We start from the raw sequence: 14,747 nt of genomic DNA, 5'->3' as shown, positions 1-14,747 counted from the left end.
ACGGCTTCTAAGGGATGGACACCTGAGGGTGACCTTAGTTTGGCCTCCAGATCTACTCCAATGTGGTACTTCAGCGTGGGAGAGGAACCCAAGTTGGAGCCAGGTGCAAGGCTTGCTTCTACATAGCATCATCAGTACAGACTAGTCCCTTATTCCCATCCTGTGACCCACCCGGGGCCTGCTGGGCTCCAGACAGGCAGCAGCAGTGAAGCCATAGTTCTGGGCTGGGCTTGCTGCTACGGAACTAGAGGTTTGGTCTCTGATTTGTGGTCTGTGTCTGTAGAGAGGGAGGCCAGAGGTTCAGAGGTCACACAGGTAGTCAGTCACACAGTTCAGACTGTCAGGCATAGACACTCAGAGGTGGTCCTGAAGAAAGAGCAGAGGTACCAGACCAGGCCCTGGTAGAAAGGGACTTCCTCTGACATGGACACTGACCACTGGGCTCTTCTTCCTTAGCCCCCTCCTGGCCTTCTCAGATTTCCCCTTGCTCCTATGTTCCCACTGGTTTTGCCCTCTTGAGCCTTGCTCATGTTTTAAGTCAGCCGGAAAACACACGACACCCCAGAGCCCTTTAACTCCCGGGGCCATGGAAGAGCCCACGCCTTCCCATCCAGGGGCTGGGAGCCTGAGTGAAGACACCAGGGCCAAGTGATACCGTTCTTGATACAAAGCCTCTTGAGAGGAATGGCTGGGTGGTTTTGAAATTCCTTGCATGGAGCTGGGGGCTGGATGTCTTCATCCAGAAGTGAGTTAGACCAAGCCAGGGGACTGTGCTCTTTCCATTCATTTTGTTCTCGGTGGGCTGTTTTTTCCCCATCCACCCCACCCCATCCCATCCCGCCCCGCCCCGCCCCGCCCCACCCCACCCCGCCCCAACCCATCCCGCCCCGCCCCACCCACCCGCCCCGCCCCACCCACCCGCCCCACCCCGCCCCGCCCCGCCCACCCCGCCCCGCCCCACCCCACCCCACCCCATTCCATCCCATCCCATCCCATCCATTTCATGCCGTCACCCTGATCTTGTGTCTGGCATCAGAGTGCCCATCTCTGCTCCCGGGGCGCTGACGGCTGACTAACGGGTTGCTGGTAATCACTCTCTGAACAGCATTTTGGGGAATGTGTGTGGAAGAGCTGCTTTCTCCAGCCCGCTCTCCCTGCTTTCATTTGGGAGGAGCCTGCCTCCCTGGATATCCATCTTCAAGGGGGCTTCTGAGGGGAATCACTGCAGGGTAGGCTGGAATTGTCACCTCTTCTCTGGACAGATGGACACCCTGACACTCCTGGTATATACTCTCCTTGGGATGGGAAAGTCAAGCGTTTTGCTTGGCCCTGTTCCTTTATAGGAGACTGACCTGCCCTTCCAGCCCCCTTTTTCTTTTTTGGACCCTTCATGGGTGAAGACTCTGCTGGCTGGAGAGAGCCCCTGGGACCTGAAACCAGGGCCTGGCACCCTCCCCCCTCATCCTGACCCTCCCTCTGTTCCTGGTTCTTCCTCTTCTCTCTCCGTCCTTTCTCAGCCTCCTTCCCCTTACTGTGACCCCTCACTTCCTCTTGTGTCTGTCCCTTGGTGCCCAGGCTTTGGCTCAGGGTCCCTGATGCTCCTCTCACTCTGCTGTGGTTGACAACGCGTGTGGAGCTCAGCTGTACTGCCCGAGGGGCTCGTGACCTGCAGAGCCACAGGGGCTGCTTACCACCACTGCAGGAACCTTCCCTGGCCCAAGGGATGCAGCTGCATCCTGGGCTGTCAGGCACCTGGGTAGAACTTGTTCATGGAGAACCCACGGGAGGCCAGGGCCTCACTCTTCACTAGGGTTACAGATTGTCCCCTGGAAGGCAGGGACATACCCTCAGCCTGCCCCAGCCTCTCAGCACTAGGAAGAGAAGGCCAGGCCTTGAGAGATCTGCCTGAAGTCACACAATGAGTCTGTGTAGGACTGAGGTGAGGGCCTAGCTCCCCTGACTCATAGTCCCAGACAGTCCCATCACTCCAGCCTAGCCAGTGCCCCCTAAGGGCACACTAGAGCTTCAAATGACCCAGGGTTCTTGGGGGCCCAGGATGTTGGCTTTGTGTAGCACAAATACTAATTAATCTTGATAATAAAAACCCAAAGTCAGATATTGGGGTAAATGCTGAAAGATCAGAGAGGTGAAGGAGCCAGCACTAGACAGATTTTTTTTTTTTTTTTTTTTTTTTTATACCTCTACTGAGTGCTCAGACCAAAGGGGGCAAAATCCTGTCTCCATGAATCCTCAGACTGAATGGGCTGGGCTCCTGTCTCCCGCCACCTCTCTGTGGCCAGCTGTATTCCTTCCTGTCTCCACTTTCCTAGTACTGGGATTAAAGCATGTGACTCCCAACCAAGTACTGGGATTAAAGGTGTGAGCCATCACCGCCTGGCTTTGTTTCTCTGAGACTGGATCAAACTTGTGCAGCCCAGGGTGGCCTTGAACTCACAGAGATCTGTCTGCATCTGCCTTCCGAGTTCTACGATTAAAGGTGTGTGCCACCACTGCCTGGCCTCTATGGCTAACTAGTGACTAGCTCTGCACTCTGATTTTCCGTCACGCTTTATTTGTTAGATTACAAACAAAATATCACCACAGCTTTGTGTAAATCTGGGTTTTCTAACCACAAGAGACCCTTCCAGACTTGAAACTGGGCACAGCAATGCCAGGCCCAGGGTAGGATTGAGGACCTTGCTTGCTAGTGACTTACACTGGGCCTAGAAGTCACATTTTGCAGATCTTGGCATCCTTCTCTGAGGCCTTGACTCCTCCTTAGGGAAACTGAAAAAACACTTGTTCTTCAGGGTGGAGGAGTACGTTGACCCCTAGTGGAAGCTCGGTGCCCCCAGGGCGGGGTAAATGGAAGAAAGGTTCCTGTAAGGGTGGTGCCAGCCACTGGGGCTTTGGGAGGTCTATGGCCTTAGGAAGGGGGCCCTGGGGCAGACCCCTCTTTTGAGCTTAGAGCTTGAGGAGTGACTTTTCACACCTGAGCTCCAAGCAGGGTGTCATCCCAGAGCAGGGGATGCAGGGACCCTGGCCTGCCCTACCCATCTCCCTCCCAGGGATTGGGTAGATGTGGGGTCGGCCAAGCCCTCATCCCCTGGCTAGCCCCTGTACGGCTGGGATTCCTGAGGTGCCCGTCTCCCTCAGACATGAGAGGCCTAGGCCCCTCAAAAAGGGGCACACAAGCCCTCTTCCTACCACCTGACTGCCCTACCTCTTGACTTTGGGGAGGGTTAAAGCCCTCTTGGGGGCAGGAAGGACAAGGGTCCAACTGAGGGAGGGGAAAGGGCACCTGGGCACGCGTGGTCCCCAGAAAGTGGCCCTGGAGGGAACCCCCTGCCTGCAGATACCCCTCCCTGTGAAGGATGTAAAAAAAAAAAACCAAAAACCTTGTTTTGCCTTTTTTTCTCCCTCCCCCTCTGCCCACCCCATGGCCCCCCCAGACTGCCTGCGCGTCGGCTGCGCACCTAGTAAGTGGCTTCCCTCTTCTTCTGCAGAGACCCAAGGGGTCTGGGACACTGGGCATTGGGATTTAGGGAGAAAGGGATGAGTGGGGGGATAGTTTCATTACTGGTTTGTGAGGCCAGGTGTGTGGAGAGGGGAGCAGGCATGGGGTTGGGAAGGGGAATTATGGAGGGCAGGATGGATACAACGAAGCGGAATCAGGGAGAGGTAGTTGGTGAGGATGCTTATGGATTTTGGGAAAGGGAGGGCCAGGACACCTTGTCTCCCAAGTCAGCAGCAGAAGGCAGAAATCTGGAGCTGGGTGGCATCTACTGCAAGATTACACAAAGCCTGGAGACATAATGATGCATCTCCATCAGTGACCACAAGGGGGCAGGAGAGGTACATGGGAAAGATGATTTGGGCAAGGGGCGGGGCATGCTAGGAGCCTCAAAGCCTAGTATACAGGGTTCCAGACAAACTCAAGAGTCGCCAGTGAGGGCTCTGAGCAGGGAATCAGAAGGTCAGCGGATGTAGATAGGTCTGGGTCTCTCTGTCCCCCGTCTAGGTGCTCAGTCTCTGCACACTGTGCCTTGCAGTCAGATCATGGAAGGCGCAAACAGAGAGTTCGTGTGCTCAGTGCCCCTTTTTTTATGTGGTTGTGGCACAGTGTGTGCACGCACCTGAGGCCTTTTAGTGCCAGCACTCTGAGCCCCAGGCAGATTGAGCGCTAGGGACCCAGGGGTAGCTCAGAGGTGCTACAAAGTCCTGCAGCATCTGAGAGATGTGTACGTTTATTGACAACTTCCCTGTCAATACGAGTGGTTAGTTTCCAAGGACCAGAACCTGGCTGTGGCTTTGCAGGCTCTCTGAGTACTGAGTAGGAGAGAGCAGTTCCAGGGGCGTGGAGTTAAACAGGAGCATGCAGTGAAGTGACAGTGGGGCCGAGCTGGCTTGTGCATGCAGAGGGTGAGGTGTGGGCGCCCCTCCTTTGGAGAGTGTTAGGGCTGAGAACCCAGCTGCTAGCGTGTCTGTGGTCAGGGCCACCACTGGTGTCATAGTCAACACAACTGGCATCCTTTGCAGTCGCACAAAATGACGGAACTGGGTTTGTGACCCCAGGTGGAGAAGATCTCCCGGCATGCACTGCAGGTGTGAGGGGAGGGGCATACACATTGATGTGAGCTGGAAGTGGAGAGTGCACATGTGCAGGTGGGCTCCTTGTCTGGGACCATGTGTCAGCCACGCTCACTCCCCCCTTGGTGCTGCAGGTAAAGGCCCCGAGACACTCTTTGCGGGGCACAAGCTGAACGACAATGAGTGGCACACGGTGAGGGTGGTGCGGCGTGGCAAGAGCCTGCAGCTGTCTGTGGACAACGTGACTGTGGAGGGTAGGTGCCTGGACCCAGGGTGGCACACTTATTTCTAGTGACCTGTGCTTGGTTTTTTTTTTTTTTGTTTTTTTGTTTTGTTTTGTTTTGTTTTGTTTTTTGCGAGACAGGGTTTCTCTGTAGCTTTGGTGCCCGTCCCGGAACTAGCTCTTGTAGACCAGGCTGGCCTCGAACTCCCAGAGATCCGCCTGCCTCTGCCTCCCGAGTGCTGGGATTAAAGGCGTGCGCCACCACCGCCCGGCCCCCTGTGCTTGGTTTTTAACCTCTGGCTGGGTTGTTACTCCTAGGGAAGTAATTGTTATGGCTCTGGACCCCAGGGACCATTTCAGCTTCCTACATGCAGTCTCTCTGGGGAAGTTTATTGGCCTTCCACTGACTCCTGCAGCTTCTCCCAGCGTGGTAGGACGTAAACACTGGCCCCGGACATCTACTGATGTTGCTTGCTGTGGTTCCGTGTCAAGGAGATGATGCTCTGGGAACACAAGGCCCCGTCCCAGAGGCGACCCCTTGTTTGTGCACTGCGTTTCTCTCCCTCATATTGGTCTTCTGTCCTGAACAGGACAGATGGCAGGAGCCCACACTCGGCTGGAGTTCCACAACATTGAGACGGGCATCATGACAGAGCGGCGGTTCATCTCTGTGGTGCCCTCCAACTTCATCGGGCACCTGAGTGGGCTGGTGTTCAACGGCCAGCCCTACATGGACCAGTGCAAGGACGGGGATATCACCTATTGTGAGCTTAACGCTCGTTTTGGGCTGCGTGCCATCGTGGCCGATCCTGTCACCTTCAAGAGTCGTAGCAGCTACCTGGCTTTGGCCACGCTGCAGGCTTACGCCTCCATGCACCTCTTCTTCCAGTTCAAGACCACAGCCCCCGATGGACTTCTGCTGTTCAACTCAGGCAACGGCAATGACTTCATTGTCATCGAGCTGGTCAAGGGGTGAGGGGCTGGGCATTGTGGTGATGTCCCCTTGCTGGCTCAGATACAGCTCTCCTGACCACTGGGAATCTTCAAGGCTCCTAGATCTCAGGGAAAGATTTACACCCCTAGCCATCAGCTGGGAGGGCTCTTCCTCAGCCAAGATGGAGAAACTGAACCCTGATGCCAGGCTGCTGGCTCCTCAGATTCTTCCTTGCCAGGGTTCCCGGTTACATCCCTTCTCTGCCCACTGCCTTCTCTATGGGAGAAGTGAGCCCAGTCCTTCTGTTGTCCTGAAAGACTGCATCCCCCAAGCAGCTCAGACTCTGCTTCTGGGTGACCCCTACTGTATCACTCAAACCCCCCCCCCCTGTTTTTTGGTCCTCTTGGGTCCCAAGAGCAAGTACTTCTGTGACCGTCCCCCTGCCCTCATCCTCCAGGGACAAGACTTCATGCCACAGCCTTTTAATGCCACTGCTTATGTTCCTTCCTGTGGCATCTCTTCCTCCACTTCTTCCCGGGCCCCCAGTTCCCCCTCCAGCAGTAGCTCATTCTTCCTGGCATCTCAGCGGTCCCCACCTGATCTAGTGTTTCCTCCCTGTTGTGGGGCAGGTACATCCACTACGTGTTCGACCTGGGGAATGGCCCGTCCTTGATGAAGGGAAACTCAGACAAACCGGTCAATGACAACCAGTGGCACAATGTGGTGGTGTCCAGGGACCCAGGCAACGTGCACACGCTGAAGATCGACTCCCGCACTGTCACGCAGCACTCCAACGGTGCCCGCAATCTGGATCTTAAAGGTGGGGCTGGAGCCTCTGGAGAAGGCCAGCCTTAGCCCAGCTCCCCTTCTCCAGCAAGATGACCCCACCCCGCAAGGGGTCAAGGCTGCTTCTCTTTCCTCTCCCCCAACCCTCTTTCCTGTTCTCCACTGTGTCTGACTGATGTTTCTCACCTGGGTCTCACTGGGCTCTGTGCAGCTTTCTCAGATGGAACACTGGGAGGCTGTTTCTCACCGGGGTCACACCTTCTCCAATGACTCTATGGTAGTCATTGAAGTAGCCATTGCCAGCCGTCAGAGTAGGGTGCTGAAAGGAAGAGGAGGAGAAGAGGAGTAGGGGGAAGGGGAGACGGCGGACTGGGCAATGGAACAGGAACATGAGGCCTGCAGCAGTTCCAGAGCTAGCTGGGATCCATGCTGCCTTCTTCCACATGCCTGCAGCAGCCCTTAGCCCCGCAGGGTCCCATGTGTGTCCATGTAACCTGGACTGTCAAAATTTGGGGGAGATCTTCAGAGACCAATGAGTTTACCTCCTCCTGAATCCCCAGACCCACTAGCTTACACGACAGTGTTGCAAATTCTCCTCGCTCCCAGGAGAGGGCGATGTGGTACAGAGAATCGGATGTGGCAGTCGACCCAGGCAGTCTTCAGATAGGATGCCCAGGGCTGCTGAAGCCAAGCTAGACATTGGTCAGGACTTCCCTTAGAGTCCATGTGGGACGTTAGGCATCCCTGGGGAAGACTTCTTCCCAGAGCCCAGCCGTCAGGAGGATTTCGGAGGGGAGAAGGCCGCTGAGTGGGGAAAGGCTGCGGTTCTGGGAAACAGTCTTTGGGATGGGGGAGCGGGGGTGGAAGGGATGTAGGGCTGCGCATCCATGAAAGGCCCTGATTACAGGCCGGAACTGGAATCCAACGTGTGGGAGAGAGCCTGGAGTGGGTCCCTCCAGCTGCCCCCACCCCCACTACCGCAGACATCTGGGTTCCTGGGGGAGGGGAGCAGACAGATGGCAAAGGGAAGGGAAGGTGGAGAGTCTGCAGGTCGTTGTATCTGTTAAGGATACTGGGGGACTTCCAGATGTCTGGGAGGACCCCACGGTGGGATGCCAGCATCTCGGGAGGGGAATAAGGTCCAGGATAGTGGGGTGCTGACAGCACTCCCTTTGCAGGGGAGTTGTACATCGGTGGCCTGAGCAAGAATATGTTCAGCAACCTGCCCAAGCTGGTGGCCTCTCGAGATGGCTTTCAGGGCTGTCTGGCCTCTGTGGACCTCAACGGACGCCTCCCAGACCTCATTGCTGATGCCCTGCACCGCATCGGGCAGGTGGAGAGAGGCTGTGATGGTGAGTATGTGCCAGGGTGGTGGAGCCCTGAGGCTTCTCAGGACTGCAGAAGCCTGTCCCAAGAACTCTGGGACAAAGAGGACAGGGAAGGGACAAGTTCACACACACTCCCTGTTGTCTCCAGCCCTGGCCTCTAGTCCCAAACCTAGCAGTCTTTGAATGTCCCTGTTCCTGTCCCGTCCCAGCACTGTGTTCGGTATCTGGCCATTCTAGTTTGGTGGACCAAGGACAGAGACTCTCTGTCTGGCTGTGGAACTTCTGCAGCCCCTGGGGACGTTGGCTGAGCCCAGGGCATTTCTCCTTCGTGCTCCTTCCCAGGCCCCAGCACCACCTGCACCGAAGAGTCTTGTGCCAACCAGGGCGTCTGTCTGCAGCAGTGGGATGGCTTTACCTGTGACTGTACCATGACTTCCTATGGAGGCCCTGTCTGCAATGACCGTGAGTGCCTGTAGGACTGGGCCCTGGGAGTTCCCATCCCTGTCCCCAGCCACAGGGAGGGAGGAGAGAGGGATTTTGATTCCTTCTGCTCCATCCCACAGAGCCCGCAGGTGCTTGCTAGTGGCTGCTGCCCCTCGCGGAGTCTCTGGAGCCATCGACTGACAGGTGGCCTGTCCTGGTTCTGAGATGGCAGATCATCGGATTTCCTTAGACATAGGCCCTCTGTCTCTCTTTCTCTCCCTAATGCAAGAATCCCAGCTGCAGGTTGTCCCTTTGAGCCACAAGGTCAGTCCCTAGTGTCCTCCCTTGCTAGCTTGCATATTGTTGAGGCCCCTCCCCAGAGATAACAGCTTTGACAGCATTTTCTAGTTGCCAGTGGTTGGTGGCCATCAGCTGGTTACAGCTTGGCAGAGGGAGGACAGCTGGGCCAGACATGGGGGTATAGTGAGGGGTGCGGAGGCTTTGACCTTTCTGATGATTGGGAATGGGGTGGGCAGCAAAGCAAAGTGACATCAGAAGAGACACCCCGCCCCATGCACACATAAGAGGATAAAGCTTCCCTGCTCTTCAAACACAAAGTGCAAGTGAGCCAACCCAGGGCCTGGAAATGTCCGGAGGTAGTTCCTGCAGTCCTAGGTGAGACCTCCTGCCTGTCCCTCACCTCTGTCTGGACCTGCATCATCTGATGGAGCCCTGAGTCATTCCAGGGGATGAGACTCTCGGGTAACCATGGGCTTGTCCTTTGACAAAATGTCCAGCATTTACTGATTCTCTTCCCCGCATTTACTGATTCTCTTCCCCGCATTTACTGATTCTCGAGTGTGGTCAGCCATCCCAGCTCTGTCCCCGGGTGTGGTCAGCCATCCCAGCTCTGTCCCCAAGGTGTGGTCAGCCATCCCAGCTCTGTCCCCGGGTGTGGTCAGCCATCCCAGCTCTGTCCCCCAGGCGGTTCATCTGACCTGCTGTGCTCTGTGCCTCCCTAAACCTCCCAGCCAGCTCAGGACCACCTCAGCCCTGCTGTGTGTTCTGCTTGGCCTCAGTCAGCACAGACCTGCTCACTGTAACCCTCCCCACTGGCAGTCCTGTGTCACCTGCAAAGGCAAAACCATCCCATTTGATCCTACACCAAGCCTCCAGTCGCGGGGATTGAGCTTCACTAGAACCTGGGATTCCTTGACTATGATGGTTACTCCTACTGCACACAGGATTCTGGGAATGGTGGTGATGCCCATGTTGGTTTTCCTTGCTTAGGATATAGGCAATCTGGTCTAAGTATGACTGTTCACGTTCACTATTGTGCTTCAGGAAGGGGCCGAGAGCTGGAGGCAGGATGTGTGTCTAGAGAATTGCTCCATCTTTGGGCAGGGGTGGGAGGAGAAAGTTCTCTAAGTTTTAGGCTGGTGTCCTGGCTCAGCCTGGGAAGTGCCATCATTCCAAGCACCCGGCTGTGTCTGGTGGAACAGTCTGTGCAAAGCTGTGGAGCTAAAGAAAAGGTGGGTGAAGTCTGGAGCCCCCAAAGGACTTAGTGTTGTTTTGAAGGAGCCAGTGCTAGCTGAAGCTCCTCTGAGGTCTCCCCTACTGTAAGGGGGAGCAAGAAACTGGTTGGGGTGTCAGTCATGCCCCCTTTCCTCCGGGGCCTCTTCTCTGGGGTTTCGCCCATCGGGGAGCCCTATACAGCTGCACACCATCACACAGAAACAAGTAAAGACATTGGCTGTGTGTGAAGAGAGTTGGGGAGGGTGGGCAAGGTGGCAGGGCAGAACTGGCCCTGTGAGGGTGTTTGGAGCTGTCTCAATGGAGGGAGACTAGGAGGAAGAGAAGTCTGACCTTCAGGACAGCCTCTTCCCGCCTTTTACCTTGGTTCCTCCATCTGTATCATGAGGGGTTTGTGGGGTTTGGGGATGCTCTCAAGAGTCAACTGTGTTAGAGCAGCAGAAGAAAGATCAGTTGGAGAAGCAAGTAGAGAGAGTGGAACTGGGACTGTTGGATGGGAGGAAGGAGGGAATGTGCACTCCAGAGCCCTGGGCTCCTGCTGTCCGAGGCAGCCTCCTGCCTTTCCCAGGCTGTCTCTTACCACGGCTGCTTCTCCATCTCTCCTCATCTCTGCAACCTCTATTGATCTCTTGCATACCTCGGTCTCTCTCCTCTCTTCCCCTCTGTGTCTCTGTCTCCCCCACACCCCAGTATCACTCTCTCCAGTTCCCACTCACCAATATTGATCGGCCTCTAGGCGGTTTCCCTTCCTCTCCTCTGGCCACCACCACCAGCTCCTCCCTCTCTCCCTCTGGGGCCATAAATTTTCTGCCTGCTTGGAGCTGTGTCAGTCTGTACTCCAGAGCCAGGGGCTCAAGGATGGGAGAGAGTGGGCAGATGGACAGGACCTTGGGGACCCCACCCCACTCTCTCTCCTCCCTTGTGTGGCTAAGCCACCACTTGAAAACTCCTCTTGGGTACCCCAAGAGGTGGTCTCCACTTTTGAAGGGTGTGGTGTGTGTGGGTCACTGCCCCCCAATCTAATAAACTGGGGGGAATGGCTGCAGCAGTAGAGGTGCTGTCGTGATCCCTCCTTCCTTCCTTTCCTCCCTCCCTCCCTCCCTCCCTCCCTCCCTCCCTCCCTCCCTTCCTTCCCTCCCTCCCTGTCTTTCTATCTCAGAAACAGAGTCTCAATATGTACCCCAGGCTGGACTCCAGCTTGTGGCAGTTTTCTGCACCAGCCCAACAAAGTGCTGGAATTCCAGACATTAGACCCAACCAGGCTTGTCCTGACTGCACCCACGAGCTCAGGGATCACCATGACAATTTTGCACCAAAATGGAATCTGGAATCAATAGTAGGAGCCCATCCTCGTCTATTCACCTTTCCTTTCTGCTCACCTGTCCTCAGTCCCGGTCCCCTGTGCCTCCTCCCCTCCTCCTCCTCTGCCTCCTGCACTGCACCCTCTCCCTTGTCCAAGCAGAATGATGTGAGTGTGAAGGCTGCATCCCAATGAGAGGAAGGGATTTTATCTGCATGTATCTCTGGGGCCGTGACAAACACTTTCTAACCCACCACAAGTTTGGAGAGCAGATCCCAGTGTAGGTGTAAGGATGCCTCCTAAGAGAGGAGTGGTTTCTTCAGCTGGATGTAAGGGGACCCACAAGGTTTTGCCCTTCCGGACAACTGTCCTGGAGAACCCTGGGGAGCTAGGGGCTGAGACTAAGGGAGAAGGAGAAGTGGGGAGGAGAGGAGGGGGTGTTGGAGGAAAGGAGGAGGGCCTTGTGTGGGGTAGGCAAACATCTTGACAGGCAGGTGTGTGTGTGTGTGTGTGTGTGTGTGACTATCCAGTGCCTTTGGGGCTTTGGATAGGTTGTTTCTAGGAGTATGGATGACTGTCTCAGAGGGTGAGTTCCAAGGAGATTGGGAGTGTATGTTGGCCATTCATTGCCTATAATCAAGCATGTATGTGTGTATGCACATATGCTTCTGTAAGCATTTGGTATGCCAGTGTCTGATCACACACATGCACATATGTGTCTGAGCTGTGTGACTCTCGGCACACTGGTGCCTATAGGGATGTGTGGGTGTTTTCATACCCAAGCCTGTCCACAACCCAGCGTGCACATGTGTTCCAAGGGGTGCTTAAGAGGGCTGTGGCCACATCTCTGCTTGCTGGACCAGCAAACACTTTTGGGGCTCGTCCAGATGGGGGGGAAGGGGAGGGGGAGGGGAGAGGGAAGATAGCTGCTTCTCTTGCAAGCCTCAGTCCTGTTCAATTATTCAGCAGGGCCCCTTCTCCAGGAGGGGGGCGGCGGTGGTGGTGATGGTGATGGTGGAAAGCGCGCTCCCGAGCGCGGGGGAGGGGTGGGGCGCGTGCATAGGAGAGGCGAGCGCCGAGCGGGCTAGCCAGGTGCCACGCCGCGGAGCTGCCCAGCGCCGCCCGCAGATCGAGAGCCGCTCGGGTCCCTACGCCCTGCCCCCCCCCTGCGCTTCCCCTCCCCTCCCTTCCTTTCCTCTGTCCCTCCCTCCCTCCGTCCCTCCCTCCCTCCCTCCCTCTCCCTTCTAGCCCTCTCAGCCTCTGCAGCAACACTCCGCTGCCTCCTCCATCTCTCCGCCGGAATCTCGCAGGCTCGCGCCTTTCCTCTGCTTGGCCCCGCTCCCCTCTTTTCTCCCCTCCTCTCCTCTCCCCTCACCCCCCCATCACCCGGATTTGCTTCCCTCCCCCTCCTCCCGCCCCCCCTTCCCGGCCGCTCCCTCCTTCCTTTCCTGGCCTCCGTCGGGCGGCAGCGGCGCCGGGTCCGTTCCGCGGTGCTCGCGCTTGCCGGGGAGCCGGGCCTCCGTTCCTTCTGCGCACCCCATCTCCCGCCCCGCTGGGTTTTTCTGCAGGATTTCCCTACCATCCCCTCCCCAGCACCATGCCCCCACCCGCTGGCCGCTGACGGTCCTCTGCGCCGGCCCGGCCCCAGCCTGAGGGGGGACCCCTAGCCGCCTGCGATGGACCCAGGCACCCCGGACCTTGGCCTTCCCGCTGCGCGCACCCTGGATTCCCCGGCGGGATCCAGTTGATTTGCTTGGCTCCGGACTGAGGCTCCGGATCTGGTTTTCCTTCGCTTCACCCCTACCCCCCTCCCGGAGCTAGCAGCCGGAGGGGGGCTTCGCGGGGCCGCGCAGCCCCGCGTCCCCGCCCCCGGCCATGGGGCTGTGAGGTGGCCGCCCCCGGGCCGAGATGCCCCCCGGGGGAAGCGGGCAGGGGGGGTGCCCGCGCCGCCCCCCCGCCCTGGCCGGGCCCCTGCCGCCGCCGCCACCACCGCCACCGTTGCTGTCGTTTCTACTGGGGCTGTTGCTGCTGCTGGGGGCGACCGAGGGGGCCCGGGTCTCGTCCAGCCTCAGCACCACCCACCACGTCCACCACTTCCACAGCAAGCACGGCACCGTGCCCATCGCCATCAACCGCATGCCCTTCCTCACCCGCAGCGGGCACGGTAAGTGGCGCCCAGATGCCAGAGGACTGTCTTGGGGGTCTCGGGTACATCGCCCAGGCCCCGGGAGCCCCAGGGCCGCACCCCGAGTGTGCGCTCCCGAATCTGGGCTTTGCGGTGGGGCCCCTTCACCTCCCATCTCCAGCTCCCATCGTGCCAGCCCCACCCTCACCTCCATCTCTCCATTCTTCCTGCTCACCCGCATCCCTGTCTTCCTCACTGCTTCCTAGCATCCCCTGTACCTCCTTCTCCCCATGTGCTTTGTTAGCCTCTTCTTCTCCCTCCCGGAGCCCCATCACTGGCCTGTCCTTTCATCCTTTCTAAGCGCCCTCCTTAAATCTCTCTTCCCTATCACCTCCATCCCTGCTGTGTTCATTCCTGTCTTACCTCACCCTCACCTTCCCATGGCTGATCTGTTACCTCCTTCCTTCCACCTCTGCCTACCTGGCAGCCTTCCCTTTTCCCATCCATTACTGGAACAATTCCCTCCGTCTAAGGCCCCACCATCTGTACTCCCCTTTGCCCCCCACCTTTGGTGCCTACTTACCCTTATTCCTCATCTTTGCTCTGCTTCTGCTTGTGACCCTCAGCCTGTCACCCCCAGCCTAGTCCCTCTGTGCTCTCACCTCCTGTGTGAGCGCCTGTAATAGCTCACACTTTTCACTGCTACCCCAGTCCCTCATAACCTTCAGTCTCCAAGCCCTCCCCTTCCTCCTAAAACAGAGCCCATCACTGTCCAGGCTGGTTCTCATCGCTTCTCATTCCCAGTCCCGTACTCAGACCTTCATCTCTTCCTATCCGAGCCCCCAGGATTCCCACTGGGCCTTCTCTCCCCAGCTCTGTACCTGTCACCTCCCGTCTCTGTCCCTCAGACTCTGTGTACCTGTCACTTTCCCTTATTGTACCCCACAACATCTGTTCTGGGTGCCCCATTTCCTGCCACACCTGCCACATGCCTCACCCACAGCAGTTCCATGGCTATTGTTTCCTTCCCTCTTCGCCTTCATTCCAGAGACCCTGTCACCTCCCATCCCAGCTGTTCATTACTTCCCCACTCTGTCCTGCACCCCAGCTCCAAGCTCTCTGCACCTTGTTCTTCAGCTAATCCTCCTCTCCATTCTGTGCCTCTTAGCCCCCATCTCCACACCGTTCATCTTGGGCTCCCCTTTCAGCCCTCCAACCCTTCGCCCCATCTGAAGCCCAATAACTGCCACTTCTGGACATGACTCTGTCTCTGTAGCTCTGCTGCCTGGGCTCTGCTCCTGCCACATCTGCTCCTGACTAGCTCTCATGGCCTTCCTCAGTTCCCTGTGCAGTGTGGTCTCCCGTCTTAGTGCGTCCACCCATCCACCCGCATCACTCCTCATGTCTGACGGCCCATCACCATTCCTGGCCAGCTCTGTTTTCCTCCATCACCCTGTACAGCCACATTGTTGTCCTGCCCCGTCCATGCCCCCCACTACCTCCTA

The 14,747-nt window shown here is 57.2% G+C and overlaps 1 protein-coding gene across 26 annotated transcripts in view; it reads left to right on the top strand.

The window, feature by feature from the left end:
• The window catches only part of Nrxn2 (neurexin 2), a 114,145-nt gene that overhangs the window by 65,992 nt on the left and 33,406 nt on the right, over positions 1-14,747 (top strand). For 11 of the 26 annotated variants that reach the window (XM_057779063.1, XM_057779068.1, XM_057779057.1 and 8 more), the window contains 6 exons: positions 3,453-3,479; positions 4,725-4,844; positions 5,404-5,785; positions 6,377-6,567; positions 7,712-7,885; positions 8,204-8,323. In XM_057779063.1, coding sequence (XP_057635046.1) covers positions 3,453-3,479; positions 4,725-4,844; positions 5,404-5,785; positions 6,377-6,567; positions 7,712-7,885; positions 8,204-8,323 — 1,014 coding nt within the window. Of the gene's footprint in view, positions 1-3,452; positions 3,482-4,717; positions 4,845-5,403; positions 5,786-6,376; positions 6,568-7,711; positions 7,886-8,203; positions 8,324-12,284; positions 13,282-14,747 lie in introns of those variants that run through there. The other 15 variants (XM_057779056.1, XM_057779051.1, XM_057779047.1 and 12 more) reach the window with 6 other exon arrangements.

This window comes from Chionomys nivalis, chromosome 8, assembly GCF_950005125.1.
Source record: "Chionomys nivalis chromosome 8, mChiNiv1.1, whole genome shotgun sequence".
Classification (NCBI taxonomy): Eukaryota; Metazoa; Chordata; class Mammalia; order Rodentia; family Cricetidae; genus Chionomys; species Chionomys nivalis.
This window is presented reverse-complemented; position numbering and strand designations above follow the sequence as displayed.